General features: G+C 30.2%; 5 protein-coding genes across 6 annotated transcripts; 3 read left to right on the top strand and 2 right to left on the bottom strand.

Moving 5' to 3' along the window:
* Nucleotides 1–77: 77 nt before the first annotated feature.
* Nucleotides 78–2462, bottom strand: LOC122852235 (protein asteroid-like). Its single transcript, XM_044151949.1, has one exon. The coding sequence runs from the start codon at nucleotides 2346–2348 to the stop codon at nucleotides 78–80; it is 2271 nt and encodes a 756-aa protein (XP_044007884.1). The 5' UTR covers nucleotides 2349–2462.
* Nucleotides 2463–3027: 565 nt separating this feature from the next.
* Nucleotides 3028–8493, top strand: LOC122848690 (maestro heat-like repeat-containing protein family member 1). The gene is made up of 3 exons (XM_044146940.1): nucleotides 3028–3220; nucleotides 3315–3468; nucleotides 3554–8493. The coding sequence occupies exons 2-3, from the start codon at nucleotides 3432–3434 to the stop codon at nucleotides 8239–8241; spliced, it is 4725 nt and encodes a 1574-aa protein (XP_044002875.1). The 5' UTR covers nucleotides 3028–3220; nucleotides 3315–3431; the 3' UTR covers nucleotides 8242–8493.
* Nucleotides 8443–9888, bottom strand: LOC122848697 (coiled-coil domain-containing protein 28B). 2 transcript variants are annotated; one of them, XM_044146952.1, is made up of 4 exons: nucleotides 9464–9888; nucleotides 9163–9382; nucleotides 8864–8986; nucleotides 8443–8790 (listed from the first exon to the last, which is right to left on the bottom strand). In XM_044146952.1, the coding sequence occupies exons 1-4, from the start codon at nucleotides 9620–9622 to the stop codon at nucleotides 8588–8590; spliced, it is 705 nt and encodes a 234-aa protein (XP_044002887.1). In that variant the 5' UTR covers nucleotides 9623–9888; the 3' UTR covers nucleotides 8443–8587. The 2 variants fall into 2 exon arrangements, with proteins under 2 accessions (XP_044002887.1, XP_044002895.1); XM_044146960.1 differs by having other exon boundaries at nucleotides 8864–8944.
* A 7182-nt stretch (nucleotides 9889–17070) lies between these two features.
* Nucleotides 17071–17522, top strand: LOC122852157 (SCF E3 ubiquitin ligase complex F-box protein grrA-like). Its single transcript, XM_044151819.1, has 2 exons — nucleotides 17071–17194; nucleotides 17242–17522. Exons 1-2 carry the CDS (start codon nucleotides 17071–17073, stop codon nucleotides 17520–17522), a joined length of 405 nt encoding a protein of 134 aa, XP_044007754.1.
* A 2069-nt stretch (nucleotides 17523–19591) lies between these two features.
* Nucleotides 19592–21663, top strand: LOC122848682 (transcription factor IIIB 90 kDa subunit-like). The gene has a single exon (XM_044146928.1). The coding sequence runs from the start codon at nucleotides 19672–19674 to the stop codon at nucleotides 21562–21564; it is 1893 nt and encodes a 630-aa protein (XP_044002863.1). The 5' UTR covers nucleotides 19592–19671; the 3' UTR covers nucleotides 21565–21663.
* The last annotated feature ends 2176 nt before the right edge of the window (nucleotides 21664–23839 follow it).

Raw genomic sequence — 23839 nt, 5'->3', positions numbered from 1 at the left:
AAATTATATTATTGTTTTATTTAACTTAAGCATAAATGGTATTTGTAATACTGCAGAAAGAAAAATTGTTACTGATTTTATTCATCATTATCATCATAAATTTCTTCATCATCATATATACCATCATAATCAATGTCAACAAAATATTTAGATTGTTTTCTTGTACAGCTCGACAGCTTTGGAATGGATGACTTCTTTGTTGATGTTTCAGTTACTGAAAGCTTTGAAACACGTGATTTTTTTTTTGGTATTTTAATATTTAAAGCAGTAAATATTTTTTGGTGCAGTAGTTTGAATACTTTGAACAGGCCTGGAGAATATTCCAGTTTTTCCTGAATGTATGTAACAACATCAGCTTGTGCTTTTAAACTATGATGTACATTATAAAGTAATGTACCATGAAAAAATTTACTTGGACATACAGTAGTATATGGATTACCAAGAAGAGCATTGAGATTCACAGTGTGTTTAAGACAACTTTGAAATTGAGCAAATGCATGAACAACTTCAATATCAAATTTTCTTTGATTTAAAATAAGTTTATCATCCATTTTAAAATTATCCATAAAATATTGTGATGCAACAATACAATCATGCTGAGTAACCAACTCCAAAGCTTCCGAGACAGTCATATATTTACTATCCAAGTTTGTATTTGTTTTTTGTGTTGTTGTAAGAGTTATAATTTTTTCAATTTCACTACTAATTTTTTCTAATCTCAATTCTGATTTACGAGGTTCCATGTGTTGATCTATTATTCCAATTAACATTGATAATATAAGACAAGTTAATTGCTTTGTTGTTCTCGTTGGAACAACTTGTTGTCTCATCCAAAAAAGAATAGCTGCAATATATAATTGCCAAGCTTTTGGCATTTCATCCAGTTTGTCAATTTTATTAATACCCAAAATTTTATCAATAAATTCTTTTCTTTTTGATATATCAACTTCTCTTAATTCTTCAAAAGCAATAGTAGATCGTTTAACATTAATTAACCGTGGTAAAATATCACATTTTTTTCGAATCATAAGTTCCAATGTACTTTCACTTTTATTTTTTGGAATGAGTAAACTAAAAATAGCTTTAACAATTGGTATACTTATTTCTCCTGATGATGGAGATGAAAAATTTTCAATCTGAGTTTGTTCCATATAGGTTTGATGTGTTATCATGTTGATAAAAGAACTTGGAAAATTACCAGTAAAATATTCATACATAAACCATCTAGGCATACTTTCTACGAATTCTTCAGGAATCAAGTCTAGTGAAGTCTCAGGCTTATCATTGTCATTACTTCCATCTTTACTAAAATAATAATCATTTTGGTCGTTTATTTCATCACATTGTAATCTTGTATTAGGATTAGTGTCAAGAAAAAATTTATTCTTGTCAAATTTGAAGACATTCAATTGATTGGCCTGGCTAACCAGAATATCTCGACGAGTCAATCCAAGTTGTCCCAGCATATATTTTGGTAAAGATGAATTGCTGCTGTTGATAATATTCTCAATCAAATTTATCATTTTATCTTGTTGTTTTTTTGGAATACTATTAATAATAATACCAACAGCTGTATGAAGCGAATAATTTTTAAGCCAATTCAATATTAAGGCAATCTTTGGTTGCGGCTTTTTAAATTGTTGTATTTTATTGACCAAATTATCAAAAGTATTTGCTTCTACGTAGTCATTTCCAATTAGAACCGATGCAAGTGGCAATAAAGAAACATCAAGACCCTCGAATTGTTTTAATAATGTTTCAACTTTATAAATCTGGCATTTTTTCATGTAACCATACTCATTTTTACTCATAGCCTCCAAAGTATTGAAAGGAATATACATTGCTTTACTAATATAAAAATCTGAGTCGTAACTTAAAACTGGACACTCATAAACTCTTGCAAGAGCAACAATAATATCATCTGCCTCAAATGGACACATGAAAAATTTTATATTCATTTTTTTCATGACATTTCTAAATACATAACACCACTGAGCAGGTAGATATTTATCATTATACTGCGATTTTGGTTTCCAGTTTGAAGCATGGCCTAGCTTCTCTATGGCTCTTAAATAAATAGTTTTTTTTTTTTTATCTTCCCAACCCCCATCAAGTATGACAATTGGTATGACATTACACTTTTTTAATTCTTCAAAAAACGATTCAACGCTTTTTGCATATTGATGATAATCACCACCAAAAGAACAATTGCATTGTGAAAAATTACGATAAATCTGAAAGCTAAGGTTCCAGCCATCAATAACCAGCTTTGTATTTTGCAAATAAAATTTATTATAATAATAGTGTGGAGTTTTTTCAATGTATGTTGTCAATCCTCTGACACCCATTTTTAATACAGTCACTTTATTTGATCAACAAACGGTCAACATTTATATATATTTTTATTTTTTTTTTTTTGCAATATTTTTTTATCGTATTGACTTGCTTGACTTGTGTACACTTGTGTAAGTTGTGTATAAGTAAAGTTTATACTACATGGCATCTTATCCGGTATCAGCACTGTTTTTTATTGTTTTTTATTTTTTAATTATGGCGTCAGGTTAGGCTGTCTTGTGGTTAAACTGGGTTAAACGCATGATGATGTCACCTCTAGTCTTCTTGGTCATGTAACCATATTTTTTATTGTAAGCAAATTGAAGCAAATATTGATAAGTGTAACTAGTTTCGTTATTTATTTAATTTATTCATTTTATTAATCGTTTTATTTAATTATTTTGTTATTTATTTTATTTATTTGTTTTATTAATCATTTAATTTAATGCAAGTACATGCTTGTTAATATATTTATTTATTTATTTATTTAATAAATTGATACTTTCATATAGCAACCTTTTTTTTTATAGTTTTTATTTCGGAAAATCAAGTACAAAAATAAAATACAAAATTTATCGTGGTAAAAGGTTTTTTTCGGTATATTTTAAATGGAAAAATTTTACGCGTTTTACATTTCTGCGCACGTGCGCAGTAATCTGCGTGACACGTACAAGCTTGCGTGAAAATCTTGAATAGTGGACACCTCCCTTAAGTTACCTATGTTTATTGTTTACATACATTTGCATATGTTTACATGTATGTTTATGTGTGACAGACTGACAGTTTTTACATAATTCATAACAATTCATAACATTGACAGTTCATGATTCCTAATTTATCCAAGTTTAAAGATACTTTTCAAGTATTAAAAATAAAATACCGAGAGGTGAGTATATAATATAAATCTTTTTTTAAAAAAACGTGTTTTTGTTTGTTTTCTATGTAATTTTTTTAATTGTTATTGAACAAATTCATTATAGAATATTTGACAAGTGGACTTTCAGTGGACTTTAGATTGTCATGGCAGCTATCGAACATATTATAAAAAACTAGGTTGACAAATTTTTACCGGAAAGAATTGTATAATAGAAGGAAAAATGAGCGATGAAAAGGTGGAAAACCCTGAGTTGCCAGGTAAATCAAAATATAATAACAATATTAGAATAAAGAAAAAATTAAACGTATAACTCTAATAATTAAATTTTTTAAATAATTATAGCGGTGGTAGGAGCACTTTTAGACATTTTAGATGATAAAAATGATCAGGTAAAAAAATCCGTAAAAGATGCACTGAAAAAAATATCCAGTGAAAATCCTCAAGTAGTAATACATGCATCAGTTTATTACTGGGAATTACATAAAAAAATGAATTCAACTCATGTATCTGCTGTGCTGAAAATAATGATGGAAACATGTAGAGATAAATTAGTAAAACTTGATGATGATTTAGCAGCATCAGTGGCTGAGCTCGCAGTCACAGCATTAACACAAGATTATGAAGATGAAGCAACACAGTTACTCATTGCATTGAGTCGAATTCATTGCACCCAGGCTATGGGTAGTATTTTGAGTAAATTTGAACCAGAAGTTGTTCCAGCATGTTCAATAATTAAAGCAATGGGTATGGTTGCTTCGTGTAATCCATTTGGCATGGTTCCATTTATAAAATTAACACTGAGTGTTATGCTTCCGATGCTGTCTCAAGCACATGATGATTTGCAAAAGCAAGCTTTTTGTTTTGTTTTTGGTAAATTTGCTGAGGCAATAAATGATTATATAATGAATTTGGATGAAGCACCTGATCCTGGTATTGGAAAAGATACATTTGTAGAAGAAATGACAAAAATATTTGATGTACTTACTAATCATTGGTTAAAAACAAACAAAAACATTAAATTAACTGAGAGTATTCTGCTAGCGTTGTGTCCAATTATGCCACTTTTATCTGAAGAAAATGCAACATCTAGAACTGCTAAATTAACACCGACTTTATTGGGTCTTTTTAGATATCCAAATATTCGTTTAGCTGCAACAAGAGTACTTGCAATGTTTTTAAATTGCACGAACGAAGAAACAAGAGAAATTGTAAGACCATTTCTAGAGTCAATACAACACAGTCTTTTTGATTTAATAATTGTTACACCATTTGAAGCATTGCGTGATGCTTTATTAACACACTATGAAGTTCTTCAATGTTTTCGTGCAATCGTTGTACTTTATCCTGAAGAAGGCCTCGATAGACTACTTCAATATCTTAAAGTACCAACTGGAACACAACGAGCAAGAGCTCTAGTTGTTCTTCGACATTTAATTAATACACTTCCACCTGAGGATGATGCTTCATTACAAAAAATAGCTCTGAGTCTACAAAATAGTTTAAGTGAAGGAAGCACTAGACAGTTAGTCGGTGTAATTGTTGCTCTAGCTGCACATCCAACTCTTCCTCTATTACCATCACAACGGGCTGCATTTATACAATTTATGGTACTCAAATGTGCTGTACCAAATTGTCCGAATGAAGAATCACAGGCATATGAAGAAGCATTATTTTTACTAGCAACAACTGTTGATGGAGCTGAAAATTGGCTTTGGCCATCATTAATAAAATCATTGTTAGATCAAACTTATACAGAATCAGCAGTTCCAGTTTTGCGATCACTATCTGTTTTGGCTGTAAAAATTATACGAGCTGACAATTTTGGATATTCATGTAAAGATTTTTCTGGAACAAAAGTTTTAGCAAGATGTCTTGAACTAATGAATTATGAAAAAAATCGTTTCAGTGTTATTATATTTTTGAGATCAGCTGCTCCACTTTTAGGTCATCAGTTAAAACCAGAATGGGATGCTCGACTTCTTGAAATATCAAAAAAATTTGAAACTGAAAATAATGAAAATTCATCGTCATCATCAAATTGGCAAGAGCTGATGATTGAGTTTTTGGAAAAAAGTGTTGAACTTGAAGGAGATGATTGGGCAGGAAAATTAGCTATAGAGTTAGCAAGTGATCCAATGAGTCCTGGTGTTGCTCCTTATTTAGCAGCTGTAACTAACGATCGACAACATCTTAGCAGTCTCATTTACATGTTAAAATGTCATCCATTTAATAATGAATACCCCCAAGCTATTGGAATTGCAGCAAAACGTTATTTCATAGAAATAATTGAACTTATGGAAGCTGCTTGTGTTATTGAAGATCAAAGAAAAAATCCCACAAGATTATTGGGACTTGTTAGAGATTCAAAAGCAGCTGCAAGTGCTGAAGCAACAAAAGCAAGTCTTTTAAAATGTTACGCTGAAATTTGTCGTAGAAGTGAAGCAAGCCAATTATTTCCACATCTTGAAAATCATATTTTACCATGGATTGTCAAACAATTAAATGAATGCAAAGAAACAACAACAAAAGAAGCTGGTTTAATTGCCCTTGAACAAGTTGGTGAAGCAGTACATTCAAATCGTTTTCCAAATTCAAGTGGTTTGTCAGGAAGACCAACGAGTCTTGCAACATTACTTAATCTTTTACAATCTCACACTGGCTATCGACCACTTCAACTTTATCCAGCTATACTCACAACAATAATATCTCTATTACGAATTCCACCAGCATTAAATTCTGATGAAAGACATGCTGTACTTTCAACTGTACTTGATAAAGTCATTGGAGCAAGTCCCGAGGTTGATTTAATACTACCAGTTGAACAAATGCAACGAGTTGTTAGTGGTCTTGCAACTGTATGTAGTGAAATTGTTAGTGATTCAGCTGATGGCCTAGCAGATTTAATTGAAATACTTATGCCTTGGATGCAATCGAAATCATCAATTGAAAGAAATACAACACTACGGGTTCTTCGTGCAAGTCTTGGATCATACAATGATTCTTTAAAATATACATATCCTGATGGAAAACTTGAGCCTGGAAAATTACTTGGAAGAATACTTTCTTGGTCAGCTGATCAAGAATGCACACTAAGACCAATTGTTATTGAGTGTGTTGCATTGACACTGGGTATTGGATCTCGTCATCGATCAACGCTACCTGATAATAATTTAACTCAAGATTTGAGTGAATCAAAAAAAGCCATTATGAGTACAGATATTAATGTTCTTTATAATGGAATTAAAATGCTTTCTTCAGCTGCTTGTGAACGTATTTCATCTGGTGAAATTGTAAGTCTTGCAGTTGGCCTTATTGAAGGACTTTTATTTCGTGGTGAAAATGGTCTTGCTGCAGGAATTGGACTAACTCAAGTATTTCGTTTACGAGGAGCTGATATTCCACGATCAGATCTTTATCTTGTTGATAATATTATTGGACAAATGAGACAAATGGAAAATTCAAGTTGTCGACGAACAGCTGCTGGGGCTATTAAAATTTTAACAATTCATCATCCAGATGAAGTTATAGAACATTTATTACATCAACCATTACCATTAGATCGTGGTACTGAGGAATGCTGGAAAGAACTTGGTTCAGAGGAAGAATTTGGCATCAAAACACTTGACTTTTTGATTAATCGATTGGAAAATAATAACATTTTTTCAGAAAATTCATTAAATCAAGGATCAAACAATACTACTATTTCTACTGCATCATTTCCATCATTATCAGCAATTGTTTCTCTTCGTCATTTACTACAATCATCAACATGTGAAGTACTTATTGAAAAACGTTTAGCTGAATTACTTGCAATACTTTTAAAGTATATGTCTGGTTGGTTACATGTTGATGCTCCAGTATCAGTAATTAGCACTAAATTTGGTTTTGTTCCAAATCGAGAAGCATGCAAACTCTCACCAAGAAGAGAAGTATACTCTGTCTTGACAAATGTATTAACTGTTGTTAATATTAATGTTGCATCAAGTCTATTAAATGATACATTTTCTGATAATGATAAACAAGCTGATGAAAATTTAGTATCAACAGTTCGTTCTGTTATACGATGTTTAGGAAATAAAAATGATATACTTGAAAATATTGCTCATAATTTAAGTAAACTTGTGACAAGTACAATACCAGCACAAAGAGCCGTATCCGTGGCTTTTTACGCTGAACTTATTGGACGAGTTGATTGTGGATCAATTTGGCTTGACGCAATTATAAATACAATGCATGACGCAAAAACTGATTCATCGCCATTAGTCAGAAAATTAGCAACAATTGGATTAACGAGAATTGCTTATTTAAAACCAAATCAAATATTAGAATATTTTGATAATTGTATGAGAGCATTGCTAGATGGTTTAGAAGAGCCAGCTAATGATGATGGAGGTAGTAACGTTATTCTTGAATCAATCAAAGGTCTTAGTATATTACTGTCAATAAAAACTGAACGACCAGTTAGTCCAAGAGTTGTTTTGGCATTAAAACCATTTGTCGAAAAACAAAATTGGGAAATTTGTCTTGCAGCAATAAGTGCACTTGGTGCAATATGCAAAGGATGGTTAAAATCTGTTAAATCACCAGATGATGATGTTACAGATCATTTGCTTGGTTGTCTTCCTTGTTTAATAATAAAACTAGAAGATCCAAATTCTTTGATTGCCAAAGCTGCACGTGAAACTCTCTATGATTCAGCAAATCTTCTTCAATCAGAACCACTTGCTCATCTTATTCGTACTCAACTTATTGTTGCTAATGATTTAAATATTGAATTATTTTATCGTGAAATTATTAATTGTCTCAAACAAGAATTACCACAGAGAGCTGATGAATTGAGAAATGCTGTTGTTAATGGTTACTCAAGATCTGAATTATTTTCAACAAGAGCAACATCAGTTCTTATTTTGGGATTATTTGGTCAACCTCGACCTCAGGATGTACCAAGAATGCTTCAGTTACTACGAGATAATGAACCATTTGTCAAATCACGAGCAGCTAAAGCGCTGGCACTTGGTTTTACACATTAGACTGCATTAGACTCACGACACTCCGCTTAATATATTATCTACAATTTCAAAGCTTATTAATAAAATTATTTATTTGCAATATTAAGTTAACCAAAGTATCAAGATCGAGATATCGAGAAAAAAAAATAATTTGTGATATTTTAAAAAAATAATACACGCAGTTATTATATGTATACAAAATGAAAATTGGTTTTATGTAAATTTTTGGCAATTTACTAATGTTGTTTATTAAAATATATATATTCTCATATATTTTATCGTATTATTATTATTATTATTTTCAAGTCCATATCAATTAATTGCGTTTAATTATATTATTCACACGTATCACAATATATTTTATTGTTCATTTGCTATGTAATTTTTCAATACAGACACTGAGCTGCTGAAGTTTATCAAGCAAATGTCGAGTATTGGCACTTGATTGTCGAAGACCAGCAGTTTCACCTCCAATACCATCTTGACGTTGTCCCAATTCAAAATGTAATTTTGCTAGTTTTTCTTGTTGTTCTCGAATTTCTGTCATTTGCTCCATACTGCAATCTTTCCCTGATAGAAGTAGGTAAAAAATTAATTATACAATTTATTAGTTACAAAAAAATTGAATATAAATTATTCTTACCAAATGCACGAAGATTACCACTGTGAAAATCTTCCAACAAGTGCAAAAGAGCTTGCTCCATTCGACGTACATCTGGTACTTCTGATAAAAATGAATGGTGCTTGGGATATTGTGTTTCTATGTCTGTATGAGATGATTCAAAGAAACGAAAAAAATAACCAAAAACCAACAAAATATAAATAATAATAAAATAATAAAAATGATCTAGTTTGTTTTTATAAATAATAAGTAAACATTTAAAATAATAAAACAAAAATAAACAATGAATAAAAAATCAAAATTAAATGTTTTGTTTATACCTTTGTGTTGTTTATTTATTTTCGGTGGTTCTGGTCTAGGTGGTCGTTGTTTTTCCTTTTCATTTACATAAACCAATCGTGATTGATTACCTGGATGACTTGATGAAGAGTTATGAGCTTTGCCTGATATCATGGAACCTTGACTAGTCGTCGCATGACCAGAACTTGTTTTGCTAACAATTGGCGAGCTGTGAGCATTGTTTTCCCACAAAATATGTTGCTGTTTATAGAGTATGTAAATTAGCATTGATAAAACAAAAAGAATAACTTATTCAACTTGTATTTATTTGATAAAATTTACCGGTGCAGAGTAGGAAGTATCTGGGACAATTTTACTAACTCGATGAGATCTTGCTGGTGTTGATGGTGGTGTTGCTTCACCTCCTCGACTTAATGGTTCTTCACCTTCCTCTTCTTGAACTAACTGTTGCAACTCACCGAATCCTGAGCTTTCGTTCATTTTTTTTCAAAAAAATTTAACGACGTTTTAAAATAGAACATCTAGTAAATCTGTTAATAGTTTTTTTGATTGTTATTTATATGGCTTCATTGTTGTGAACTGATTTTGTCACAGCCTATCCCTTAATCAGAGTTCAGAGTTGTCAGTTCACAGTTGTCACCTATCAGCTGTCAAATCACAGATGTTTGCCAATTGTTGGCAATGTTAGGAAGAGCAAAGCGCCACTACTCGACTAGCCTGGTACTTCAGGTCATGACGGACTGACGGTCAACAGCCAGTGATGGGTTAATTTTTACAGTTATTTACATTACCTGTAAGCTACTTGTAATTAACGTAAAAAACATAAATAATGTAAATAACCCATACCTAATCTTTTCGGAAACCAAGTAGCCAAATACCATTTATAATTGTAACCGAATAAAAACTGATCAAAACATATATCAATGTCATCCTGCTTTATTGATGAGAATAAATAAAAAAAAAAGTGCATCATAACTGCGCAAAAGCTAAAAAAGCATGTGAGCTTTTAAAAGCCCGTTTAGAAATTAGGTGCTTTCAGTCAGCAAAAAGTCAGTTTGCAACAGCGTAGGACATAAAAGGGCTGGATCCGCTATGTTTTAATTCTTATTTTTTGAAAATTATTTGTTCGACGCCACTGTTCTCTCATCAAGTTTGCATGACAGGCGCATGTGCATGATCATGCGCATGAAAGTGAAAAAAAATAAATACACAAAAGAAAGCACCTAGAGGTTTTTATTTTTTTTCAATTCGATGCGCATATTATGCAAACTTGAGAAGAGAATAGTGGTGTCGTATATGTGGTTCTCAAAAAATAAGTTAAAATAATACCACTGTTCTCCCCTTAAGTTTGCATGACATACGCATGTGCATGATCATGCCCATAGGTGCTTTCTTGGCTTGCGGCCCGGAGCGCTAGTTTCGGTTACACCGTTCAGGGTGAACATCCAAAAAATAAAGTCTCTTTCAGCTCATTTAGTCCGTAATAGGGATATTGAATGTTGGTAAATATCCAGTTGGCACTATGTCCGACTTGAATACTTTACGTAAATCAACTTTTCCTAATTACATATTAAACTATTTTGCTTTTATCCGATATAATGTTATGCCACAAGATGAATGATAAATAAGATATATTTATTATGTTTAAGAGTTATAATTTTCGATGATATATTTTTTTTTATTTTCTCGTATTTTGTAATAATAAATTTATGACACTATGTATTTCTATTAATTAGCATATTTTAATTTTTTTAATTTTAAATTCATTTACGATATTTATATAATATATGAGTCACCTTTAACGAAAAATAATATTCAATAATTATACTGAATACGATAAAAATCACTAGTAATTTTTAATATTTGTGTCTATGAGTTTGTGTCTATTCATCGTCTGAAAAATAATCCGTCTTATATTTATATGTAGAAATAGATTACAGACAACAAATAATCAACGGTAAATCTATCGTAAAAAATTGTTCATCCATATACATAGAGTAACTCTTATTATCGTCCGCTAGTACGAATGAGCCTAAAACGATTTTATTCAAATGTATATATAGCTAATTCTACTTTTCTATATTAAAGTATTGTCCGTTTGATTGATATAGCCGAATAATAATCTATGTATATTCTTTACAACCTCTTTCTGTTTTCAGATTCAATCAGCTAAGCGCTCAATAGCTTTCTGAAGTTGTATCTTTATTGTCTAATCATATATTCATTTGTTCTATATTTTTCGTAATGTATTTTCTCCGTTCGAATATATTAACCATTATAGAGTTTCTGAAATTAATAAACTCTAGTGATGATTCCATCATAATTATGTAACACTAGATTTTACAATGCTCAGATTTGCATTTGTTATTAAAACGAAATACTAGAAATCCTGATTCATCCGCAAAATTAATCGATAAATAGGGCCCTGTTTTACTAACTCTTTGGCAATAAGATGGCGACACCATTCACATTTATTTAAAATTTATGTTTGTTATTATTTTAACATAAAAAATTTTTATTTACAAATTAAGGCTATGTTAATAATAATAATAGCAACAACAACAATAATGATGATAATAATAATAATCGTAGAAGAACTGTAGGCCTAAAATTTCTGCGTCATCGACGGTATTTTTTGGTGATAAATCATAATACGGCGGATGAATCAGATTTTCACACTTTGATTTTGTAGAGAACCGTTTATTGAAAAACCATTATGTACATATTTGTATTAACGTTGCATGCACACAAGCGGTCAATAATCTGATTATATTATTTTCACTTTTGACTATTGTTTATTCTTAAGATTGAAAACTTTAACGACTCAGGGTGAGAGATGATTTTCAGTGTCGTATGGCTATAAAATTGGTGTAACAATACAATAGGCCTAAGGTACAATTATACGATGCTTAAAAAGTTCCATAGCATTTTTATAGAATTGTTTATTCGGATTAACTTTTTTTGATTGTGCACAAAATAACAGCTTTCCTATTTCGAAAATTGGTGTAGAAATGGAATATTAATTTTATTGAAACAATATTTGCGGACACATAACTATTTGTTGTTAAGTACAAATTCAGAATTCTATTTTATTATCGTTTATAAAGTGGCATTTAATTCTTCATCAATATTTATTAAAATGATAAAAAGTTGTAGAATAAAATTCGCTTTTATCACCAACTCGTATTAAGAGAATCAAAAGTTTAGTTGATAATATCATATATTTTCCAAATATATGAACAAAAAAAAATTATACTTTTATCTAATAATATTTTTAGTAAATATTATCAACTCACATGGAACATAATTTTTTTAGTAGAATTCAGTAAATGGCAAAAATGTTTATCATTTTCAATATAATGCAAACAACAATATTCGAAATCTTTAAATGTCCTAATCTAATTTATGAATGATAATTATATAGCTAATTAATAATTTCTATTTTAAGAGTTCGGCCCAACTTAAGAAAAGTTCATTTACGAAGCTTAACTTCAGAATTTGGAAAGATCCGCAGTCGGCTAAAACATACGGCGGCAACTTGTTCTAGCTCACAATAGATGAATCGCAATATTATTAAAACTTTACATTACTGTTTTTGTTCCGATATTCAAATATTGTTCATATTTTTGTTTATTTTTTAATACATCTATTAATATGTCAACAAAAATTGAGAGAGAGAGCAGCGGCGTGAAACAAATAATTTTTAAAAAATAAGAATTAAACATGGCGATCCAGTTTCATATTTCATACTTTCATCTGGTTTATACCGGTTTAAATACGCATGCGTGAAAAATAAAACAGGAAAAAAAAATAAAACCCAACAAAGCTACCTCGTTGTTTCTGTTTAAATTTTTACCCAAAAGAAAGCACCTATTACAGGGCGAAATTGCAAAACGAAAAAAAAATTTTTATTAAAGGAATGCACCCATGGCGACGCAATATTTATATATACGCAATTTAAAAAAAAACGATAATTCCTGAACGCAGCCTAAACCAAACCGAAAGATTTAAAAAGAATATTCTTCGTGCATGTGCCGTAGCTTTTTAATTAAGTAATTAATCTTAAAAATATTAAATTAACTAAAAATAAATAATCGGAAATTTCCCCAGCCTGGGAACTCAACGATAACCATTTTGACCATATCGCCGAAGATCATGACGATCTCAGACGATCTTTGGAGATCTTCATAGGTCTAAACTTTTTCTGAATAATTTTTTTTTTTATTGTCTATTGTAATGACCCAGTGAATGTTTTTACGCGATAAAAAAATCGTGCAATAAATGTTGAAAACTGTGATCTCCGAAAATCGTCTGAGATCATCATAGATCTTTCGCGATATTCACTATAAAAAAAAAATTATTTTTACTATTTTTTCTGGTACTTGGGGACGTTTTCGAAAAAAAAGTAATATGTACTATGCACATAGTAAAATTAATCATGCTTGGGTTTTTTTTTTATCCTAGTATTGTTTACAATGTTTCAATTTAAAAAAAAACTACGTTCATTGCTAAGAAGTACTATGTTACATAGTCGAATTCGGCGTTTGTAAATTTACTATGTTATACATGGTGCGGTTTGCTATGTTCTGTAATACAAAAAACTACATTATGTAGACAGTATATGCCTAATAAAAAGTACTATGTTGTACATAGTCAAATATGAGATCCATAATAATAATAGTAATAATAATAATAATAATGATAATAATAATAATAAAGAAAGGAAAGGATAAAAGGATATTATGCTTTAAAAATACAGGTTCGCTTCGTATTTTCTCTGCAGCAATTACTAATTTTTTAAATTTAACAAATCAATCACAATTTTTTTTTTTTTTTGTCAATTGCGTTTACATTTATGCTTATGAACTAAATACATCACTGAATAATATTCAAAAAAAAAATAAAACGAAAAAATGTCTGACAAATATAACAACGAATTTTTTCTTGTGACATTTTTCGGCAAATAAAAAAAATATTACGAAAAATAAAAAATTCAATGAAAGGTTGGTATGACATTAAAAAATACAAATGTGAATCATCAATTGGACGTTATTCTGATAACTATTTGTTGACACAATCATACCTCGAGAAAATATTACATATTAAGATGTGGTAATTATCTAAAAGAATTGTCTCTCTCAGATGTTTGTGATCCTAGTATCATGCCATTTGTTTGTGATCAGTGTAAAAATTTAACAACCTTGGAATGTAAATTTGATGATAATTCCTTGAGTGATAATGGTGATCACTTTGTTCAAGCATTTACACAGTTGGATAAATTAAAATGCATCAAAATAACGGCGGATTATACAACTACTCGAATAAGATAATTAATCTCTCTGCAATAATTAATAGCCTTCCAGGAGAAATTAATGAAATTTATTCATTTTCTGAATCTCTGTGGGATCGCAATATTTCTATGGTAAGTTGTTAATAAATATCAACTAAGTAATTGTCTATCACTAGTGACAATAATTAATACTATCAATTAAATGAATATAAATTATTTAAATAAATTTTTTATTATTTTCAGACTTTAAAAATTTGAAAATCATCGAAAATTGACAGTACATAACTTCTGTTTAGACAACATAAACCTTCAAGAAATAGCAGACATAACAACACTTGTTCATCTTGACGTTGGACTATATATAAAATACACAAAAACCTTTCTCTATTTAATAAACTCGTGAATTCAGAATACATCGACTTAACAATGGATACAGAAAATGAAGCGAAGAACCTCTCTACAAAAGTACTCAATACTATTTTTTTTACATGCAAAAATCTAAAACATTTTAATATTCCATGGGGGCCTTATGATGTAGCTCAAGTTCTTCTCGAAAAATGGATAAACTTCCGAAACTTAAAATATTTTGGTATTTCTTGTACTATACCCTGGTGAAAATATTTCTCCGCGATTTCTCCTGAATTTCTCCGCGATTACTCCGAATTTCTCCCAAATTGACCCATGCGAAGAAATGAGTGGAGAAAGGTATCAAAATTTTTTTCCGAATTTTCTCCGAATCGACTTGGGCGGAGAAACGTTCGGAAATATTTCTCCGCGATAAAAGTACGCGGAGAAACGTGTGAAAAAAAAAAAATTATCACAGAGAAATTCTTCCGAAATCAACGACGAGGAGAAATTTTTCCACTTATTTTCCCACATTCATCAATTTGATGAAACGATCACGAGAGTTTTGTAAACCAAGTACCTCAGGTATATCAACTTTTTTGAAAAAAAAAGTGTCTACGAATTTTCATTTTGCTTCAAAAAAAATAAACATCATTATGCTTTGCGTTATGTAACAATTAATAATTAGTCATTCTTTTTTTAAATAATCGAAAATTGAAAAAGTTGGAGAAAAATTGAACAAATGGTGGAGAAAGTTGGAGAAAGGGTGGATTCTTGAAGTGATATTCAAGGTGAAAATAAAGATCATCATCATATAAATAAAGCTTTGCCTTTTAAATATTTGTTTCCGACTTTGATATAATTTTATTAACTTTTAATATGATTCGTGTAAACTTTTCATATTTTTTTTATTAATCATTTTCATTAATACCTGTTTATTTTTTTTTCCACTGTGTAGATTGATAAATTTATTATGAATTTAAACAAATTAAATAAATCATTATATTAAGAGATATTATATAATGAGGAAAATAAATAAATATTATAAAAAATAAAAGCAAACTGTTATTATTGATATAATTATTGTTAGTATTATTATTATTATTATTATTATTATTATCTAACCATTCAAAATTTACCTAACCCAACCCCAGATTTTTGGATTACACAAACTCGCAGTGCACTGTAGCTGCGAGTCAAATGCGCGTAACATATATGCTCGCAGTGAGAATGTTGCACGCTTATTTCCTATACTGCTGCTAGTTTGTGATGCCTCGCAATTGGCTCGCACTAAGGGCAAATTTCTACCAGAGGCACTTTGTGTTTTTAACCAGCCTGGTGTTGTGGCATTTGTTGTGTTGTTATATTCTTCTTTTTTATCTGCAACTACATTAGATGATACGGTCCTTCTCACTAAAAGCATTATGAACAAAAATTTTAAGAGTAACGTGAGACTACGGCCATCACCAAGAATAGTTGGTTTCTTTTGTTGCAAATGCTTATTTACTGCACCATCGCTGAGTTGCTTTTTTCAGCATCAAAACACAGCCAAGGTTTTGAGATTTTGTTGTCCTTTTTCTGTTAATTTTTTATCAAAAGTTTCTGGTGCAGATGCATTCGACACCCGTGAAGCCGTTGATAACTGACTTTGTACTTTTTTTTTCTCTAGCGGTTCTTTAATATAATATACTGTGGTACTATAATAATATTTACCGTCCAGGTACCGCAAGGTATCGACCTCTATCTTTATCATCACTGAATATTAAGTTGACATCTTCAATACTGCTAAATAATCGAAAATTGAAAAAGTTGGAGAAAAATTGAACAAATGGTGGAGAAAGTTGGAGAAAGGGTGAAGATATTCGTCCGCCATTTCTCCAACCGTGTGAAAAAATAATTTTACTGCTGAGAAATTTTTTCTAAAATCAACGAAGAGGAGAAATTTTTTTGTCATTTCTCCGAATCAACTTGGGTAAGGGAACATTCGGAAATATTTCTCCGCGAAAAAAATCACACGGGGAGAAACATGTGAAAAAAATAATTTTACCGCGGAAAAATTCTTCCGAAATCAACGACGAGGAGAAAATTTTTCCACTCATTCCTCCGCATGGGTCAATTTGGGAGAAATTCGGAGTAATCACGGAAAAATTCGGAGAAATATTTTCACCAGGGTAATGCCTGACGTAGCGAATACAATTGTTGAATATTGCAAGAGTTTCAAACATTTGAGAATAAATAGTCACAATATGAAGAATACTGCTTTAAAAAAGTTGACAGAGTTGGAAAATCTTAAATGTTTAATATTGTTGGTGACATTCCGCTCAAAGAAGAATCAATAATCGCAATTTCAAACAATTGTAAAAAACTTAAACGTTTAGAAATAGCTGGATGTATTATAGTACCATCTGTTGTTAACAGTAATAGTGCATATTACTTGAACATCTATTTTTGTGTACGGCATTAGAGCTTGAAGATAGTACAATTATTGCTGTTGCTAATAATTGTAAATACCTAAAAAGTTTAGATATCCGAGGTTGCATGGCGATTACTGAAACAGCTCTTGTTGCTTTGACAAACTTGGAAAATTTAGAAAAACTAGATGTAAGCTTTCTTGATATAATTACAGACAGCTTCATTATCAAATTGAAGAGATTGAAAGAATTGCATTGTGGTGAATGCAAGGAACTTACTATTATACGAGTTATAAAAAATATTCCAGATCTTGAACTTCTTGATGTTTATTGACAACATAATAACTGACATGATTATTGCTGCTGATCAGGCAACTGACAATCGTACAAATAGGATCATTTTACACATAAATTTATATAATCTGGTTATGAAAGAAGCTTCTGAGTCAATAATTAAATCTCAATGGTTAGTTGTTGATAATTTTTAATAAACTATTCTATATCTTTTTCTAATTTATTATATAGTACTTGGAATTATCACAATTTGAATGACAATGTTAATGATTTTTTGTATAATAAAGTTAAAAAGTAATTATACTTTCTTAAATAATTTTTTATATAGAAAAATTATTTTCACCTTTAATCGTACATATGTCATGACAGCTTTGATGATATTTTAGTGACTCAAAAAAACATTTTATATTTTTTTAATAAACTTGCTAATTATTATTGATACTTACAAATTTGTAAGAAAGATACTTTTAAGATAATTATAACGTAATCATACTTTTTTTTTGTTTTTGTTTCTTAACTTCAGTGAAAGTTGAAAACTTAATTTCATTATCTCAAGACTTTATTTTTTAAAATAAAAGCAATGTTGGTATGATTCAAGACGTAAAAGAAATTTGAAAATTTTATTAGTTAAAAAAAAAAAGAAAATTATATATTGTTACAAATTTAATTCATTTCAGCCACTTCGAGATTATATTCGTTCGTTGGCCGCATGGGTTAAGGCATGCGTTTAGTAATTCGAAGATAGTAGGTTCGACTCCCGGTTACTGACAACAAAAATAGAATCAAGTTTTTTCATGATAATTATCATTATCATTTAAAATTATTATATAAGTTGACAATAAGGTAACTGAATAAAGTTGCAATAACAATTAATGATATAATGAATATAGCAACGATCGCGCAATGCTTAAATCTATAACAAACTTGTACATTCATTTACCATCGTATACAATATAGTACAATGACCGGATACAGATATCCTTGGCATGATTATTTTATATACACGAGCCATCTTAGTGGTTCGACCATACGCAAGGAAGTGCTGGAGTCGTACGGTTATTTGAAGATGGCCCTGTAACTAAAATTTTTTATTTATATATTGTTAGTTGTTTTTTTTTTCTAGTTTTTTCGCTCTCTTAACTGGTAGATTGCTCTTGTGTCTTGGAAAAAATTATTAAATTAAAAAAATTAAAATGACTGATACTAAACAGAAACTCTGTCGACTTTCACCTGAAAAAATAGTAATACTTAATATTTTAAATTTTTATAAATTTCTGGCCATATAATGACATATCACAGTAACTTTTAATATTATGATAATTTTCATTTTTTTCATCACCATTTTGAAGTTTGTACGGAATGGATAGCCACGGAATGCATCCCTTGCACGAAAAAATGGAACATGTTCCATTGGTTGGGTAGTCTTGCAAGGCTTTTAAAGCTGATTTCCACCAAATTTCTAGTTTTGTAGACCACTATGGATCTTGCTGGATCTTGCAAGCATTTCTATAGCGTGGAGACTCCACTTAACAAAAGGCTCTTATTAAAAAAAAAAAAAAAAAAATCGTGACCCACGTGTTTTTAACCTTTAAATTATTTTAAAATAAAAATTTTGACTTTGGCAGTATTCAATACATATAAGTATATGTGGTTAACATAATTTAATTATTCTAGCTCTAGCGTATGCTCGGTGAAGAAAGTATACAACGCACTTAAGGCTGCAAATATTGACAATTGTTAACAATAAAAATATTACTCTCTGATAGTTATTGACAAATATTTTTTTTTTAATATCACTTAAAATATATGAAAGTATAATGAACACCAAAATCCCACCATAGTGTCAACTGAAAAATCCACAAATAAAAAGACATCGTCTACATGCAAAAGGTAAGCATATCATATCAACTAAAAAATAATTTTTATTCTTTATTATTTTGCAATATTTTTATTGTTAAAACAACAACATTATCAAAGATAAATTCACAATAATAACATAACAAATTATAGTTTTCAGTCGATGCTTGATGTGCATCATATATACAGTGAAAGAGAGACGTTGTTAAACGTAAAAAAACGCAAAGTTAGGATCAACCATATAGAGTCAAAAGACTAGCTGAAATACTAATACTTCTACTAACTATACGATTCAGTCAACTATACATATAATAACTAATAATAATATAAAAATGTCTGGAAAAAAATGCACACATTGTGGATCAACTGATATTGATGAAGATTTATCGCGAGGCAGTATTTACTGTAGAAATTGTGGTACAGTACTTGAAGACCAGCAGCTAACGAGTTCGACAACTTTCGAAGATAACGCATTTGGTGGGACCACTGTCGTTGGTCATTTTGTTTCAAATGGCAGTACAGGTGGTTCAAACAATTTTGGTGGTAATAATGGCTATTTGAATGGACGTGCCTCACATGAAAAAACAGAGGCAAACGCCAAAAGCGAAATAAAATTTTTGTGCAATCAATTAGGCACAAAAGATAACATTAGTGACATGGCTGTCAATTTTTACAGACAAGCACTAAGCAAAAATATGACATGCGGACGTAATAGTAATCTTAATTATGCTGCATGCATTTACATAGCGTGCAGAGCAGAAAAAGATGAAATCTTACTCATCGACATAAGTGAACATTTACAAATAGATGTTTATAAATTGGGTAAAACATATCTTCATTTTACAAACGAACTTTCTATTTCGGTTCCTATATTTGATCCAAGTCTGTACATTGCAAGGTATGCCCGTGAACTCGATTTTGGTAATAAAATAAAGGATGTTATAAGCACTGCTTCAAGACTCGTCCGAAGAATGAAAAAAGACAACATTCATACTGGCAGAAGACCATCTGGTCTTTGTGGAGCTGCTATATTGATTGCAGCCAGATTTCACGGTTTCAATCGGACACCAGCTGATATCATCAAAATTGTTCAAGTACATGAATCAACACTTCGAAAAAGGTTAATTGAATTTGGTGATACACCATCTAGTACTTTGACAGTTGATGAATTTATTGACATCGATTTTGAAGAAGAACAAGATCCACCAGCTTTTAAAGCTGCCAGAAAAAAAGATTGTGAACGTCTCAAACAATTAAACCAGCTTGATTTTGATGATTTGCAACATAAAATTGAACAGCAGCTTAATGAACATAGTATGTCTAAAAACCAAAAAAGAAAGAAAAAACAAACTGAATCAAATGAAGAAGTTGATACTAATCGTTTTATTGAAGAAATTACAATGAATACTATCAACAGCTGTGTTAGTAATAAATTAAGCAGCCTTAATGATCTATCTGATAGTAACGAGCCGGTAGGTCTTGGTCCAGATGTATCAGCCATGGGACTTGCTTCATCTCTATATGATACATCAGATAAGAAAATAAATATCGATCCGTTTGAGAGCACAAATGGTGAGCTAGACATTACTGGTCTTGATGATGATGAACTGGATAGTTATATACTTTCTGAAAAAGCTACTGACATAAAAGCAAGTACATGGACTGAAATTAATGCTGATTATTTGGAACAAATGAAGGAGAAAGAAGCTCAACGACTGGAAGATATAAAAAATGGCATACCGGAAAAAAAAAAACGTAAAACTGGTAGTAGAAAAAAAAATCAGATACCAGCAAGTTCAGCTGGTGAAGCTATTGAAAAAATGTTGCAGGAAAAAAAAATATCAACGAAAATCAATTATGAAGTTTTAAAAAGTCTGAATACTGTTGTTAGAAATAAAGATTCGCAAGATAAATTAGATGAAGTTGAGGTGACTCCAGAGCTAATCAGACCAAGTAATGTTTGTTCGATAAAAATATCAAATAAACCAGCACCAACAATATCGTCAACGACAGGATCACCTGAAAAAGATGTAAAAATTGAATCAAAAATCGCGAGAAAATTATCACCGAAAAATCAAATCAGTTTTAATAATGACGGGGGAGGTGAAGAAATTGATGATTACTATGAGGATAATGATGAAGAAGCTAAACCTGACGACGATGATATTAATCGCATTTTTAGAAATAGTGTTGATGAAAGCTATGATTATGATGAATATTATTAGATAAGTTCAAATATTCTTATATACCAGGGAAAAAAAATTATATATTGTAACATATAATTGTATGGGATTATGATTGTATATGTTAAAATTGAGTGCATGTTATTGTATGTTATAATTGACCCGATAGTTTTGCAAGTTATTGCATACAATTGAATGCGCAGTATATTTATGTTATTAGATAAATGAATAAAATTATACAATTACCTACTGTTAACAATAGTTGTATAATACTGTACCTGATAAATCATGATTATATACAATCCTTTACATATAATATGATAATCTTCTTATCGCATTCAATGTTATATGATTATATACAGTAATTACGCATATAATAACATAGAGTTGTATACAATAAAATGCGGCACTATCAGGTCAAGTAATACATATAATAAAATGCATTTGATCATAACATGTCAGTGTATATTAATAATAATCGTATGAGCTTGTTGGTTATAATATATGATCATATATACAATACATTGTATATTTATTGCTCTATTCATAATGTCACTAATTGTTCTTATTACAATTTTATTGATTTTCTGTCTACTATCCTGCTTATCTAGAACTTTTTTCCGTAAATTGATAGTACAAGTTGGCCGAGATGAATTAAATTTGTAATAACAATAAATAATATAATTTTTTTTTTAATTAATAAAGTTTTGTTATTAATATTTATTATTCAAGACGACTTGATATTATTGCATTGACGATTTGTGACATTCTGCTCAAAGAATCTATATAACCGCAATTTCAAACAATTATTGTAAGAAACTTGAACGTTTTGAAATTTTTAATCGGCGGCAAAGAATCTTAAAGATAATACAATTATTTCTGTTTCTATAATAATTGTAAAAGCCTAAAAAGTTTAATATTCAGTTACTGCAGTGCTGTTACTGAAACAGCTCTTGTTGCTTTGACAAACTTGAAAAATTTACAAAAACTAAGCGTCATAGCTATCTTAATATTACTGACAGCTTTATTATCAAATTAAAAGGATCAAAAGAATTGACCTGTGTTCATTGCAAGAATCTTACTGATACTGGTATCATTCAACTTATAAAAAATAACCCAGATCTTCAAGAGCTTGATATCCCATATATCCGGCGTATAGATAATATTACAATTGACACGATTATTGCCGCTAATCAGGCAACTAAAAACCGTACAAATTGCATTATTTTACCCATGCATTATTCACATTTACTTAAAGAAGCTAATTCTCAGTCAATAATTAAATCTCAGTGGTTGACTGTTTAAACAATCTGTTTATGCGGTTTCACCAAGAAGAAACAGTTTTTATGGTAAGTTTTTATTGAATGCCAAATAGTTGTTTATCACCAGTTAACCAAACAAACATAAATTATTTGAATAAATTCTTATTATTCTCAGACTTTACAAACAAAATTTCAAAAATGCATGGCTATACTGTCCAGAAAACATTGTTCGAGAAATGGCAGAAAAAACAACACTTTTTCATCTCAACGTTCGACCATTTGATATACACGCGGACATTTTTCTATTCAATAAACTCGTTGGTTTGGAATATATTGTATACAATCGATCTAACGTTGCGTAGTATGAATGGTGTGAATAACATCTCTACGAAAGTACTCAATACTATTTTTCGTACTTGCAACAATCTAAAACATCTTGATATTCCACCTGGTCTTTATGACAAACCGTCAGAACTTACAACATCAATTGTTGAATATTGAAAGAATTTAAAAGACTTGAGGGTAGATAATCTTCATCGCATTATGAATGAAACTGCGTTAAATAAATTAACAGAGCTGGAAAATCTTGAATGTTTGATATTTCACGGTCACGTTAGGCTCAGTGGGCAATTAATAATTGAAATTTCAAACAATTATAAACAACTTGAACGTTTAGAAATTCCTCATTACATTATAGGTACCATCTGTTGATGGTGACCCACTTTCTTCTCCATCTGTTTTCGATGAGTTATCAAAATTGCAATATCTTAAACATCTAGATTTGCGTGCGACAAAAAATCTTGAAGATAGTACAATTATTGCTGTTGCTAATAATTGTAAATACCTAAAAAGTTTAAAAATCCAACGTTGCACAGGTATTACTGAAACAGCTCTTCTTGCTTTGTCAAACTTGAAAAATTTTCAAAAACTGAACGTCAGCTATCTTAATATTACAGACGACTTTATTGTCAAATTAAAAGGATTAAAAGAAATGACCTGTGTTCATTGCAAAAATCTTACTGATACTGGTATCATTCAACTTATAAAAAATAACC

This window comes from Aphidius gifuensis, linkage group LG1 (assembly GCF_014905175.1).
Source record: "Aphidius gifuensis isolate YNYX2018 linkage group LG1, ASM1490517v1, whole genome shotgun sequence".
Taxonomy (NCBI): Eukaryota; Metazoa; Arthropoda; class Insecta; order Hymenoptera; family Braconidae; genus Aphidius; species Aphidius gifuensis.
This window is presented reverse-complemented; position numbering and strand designations above follow the sequence as displayed.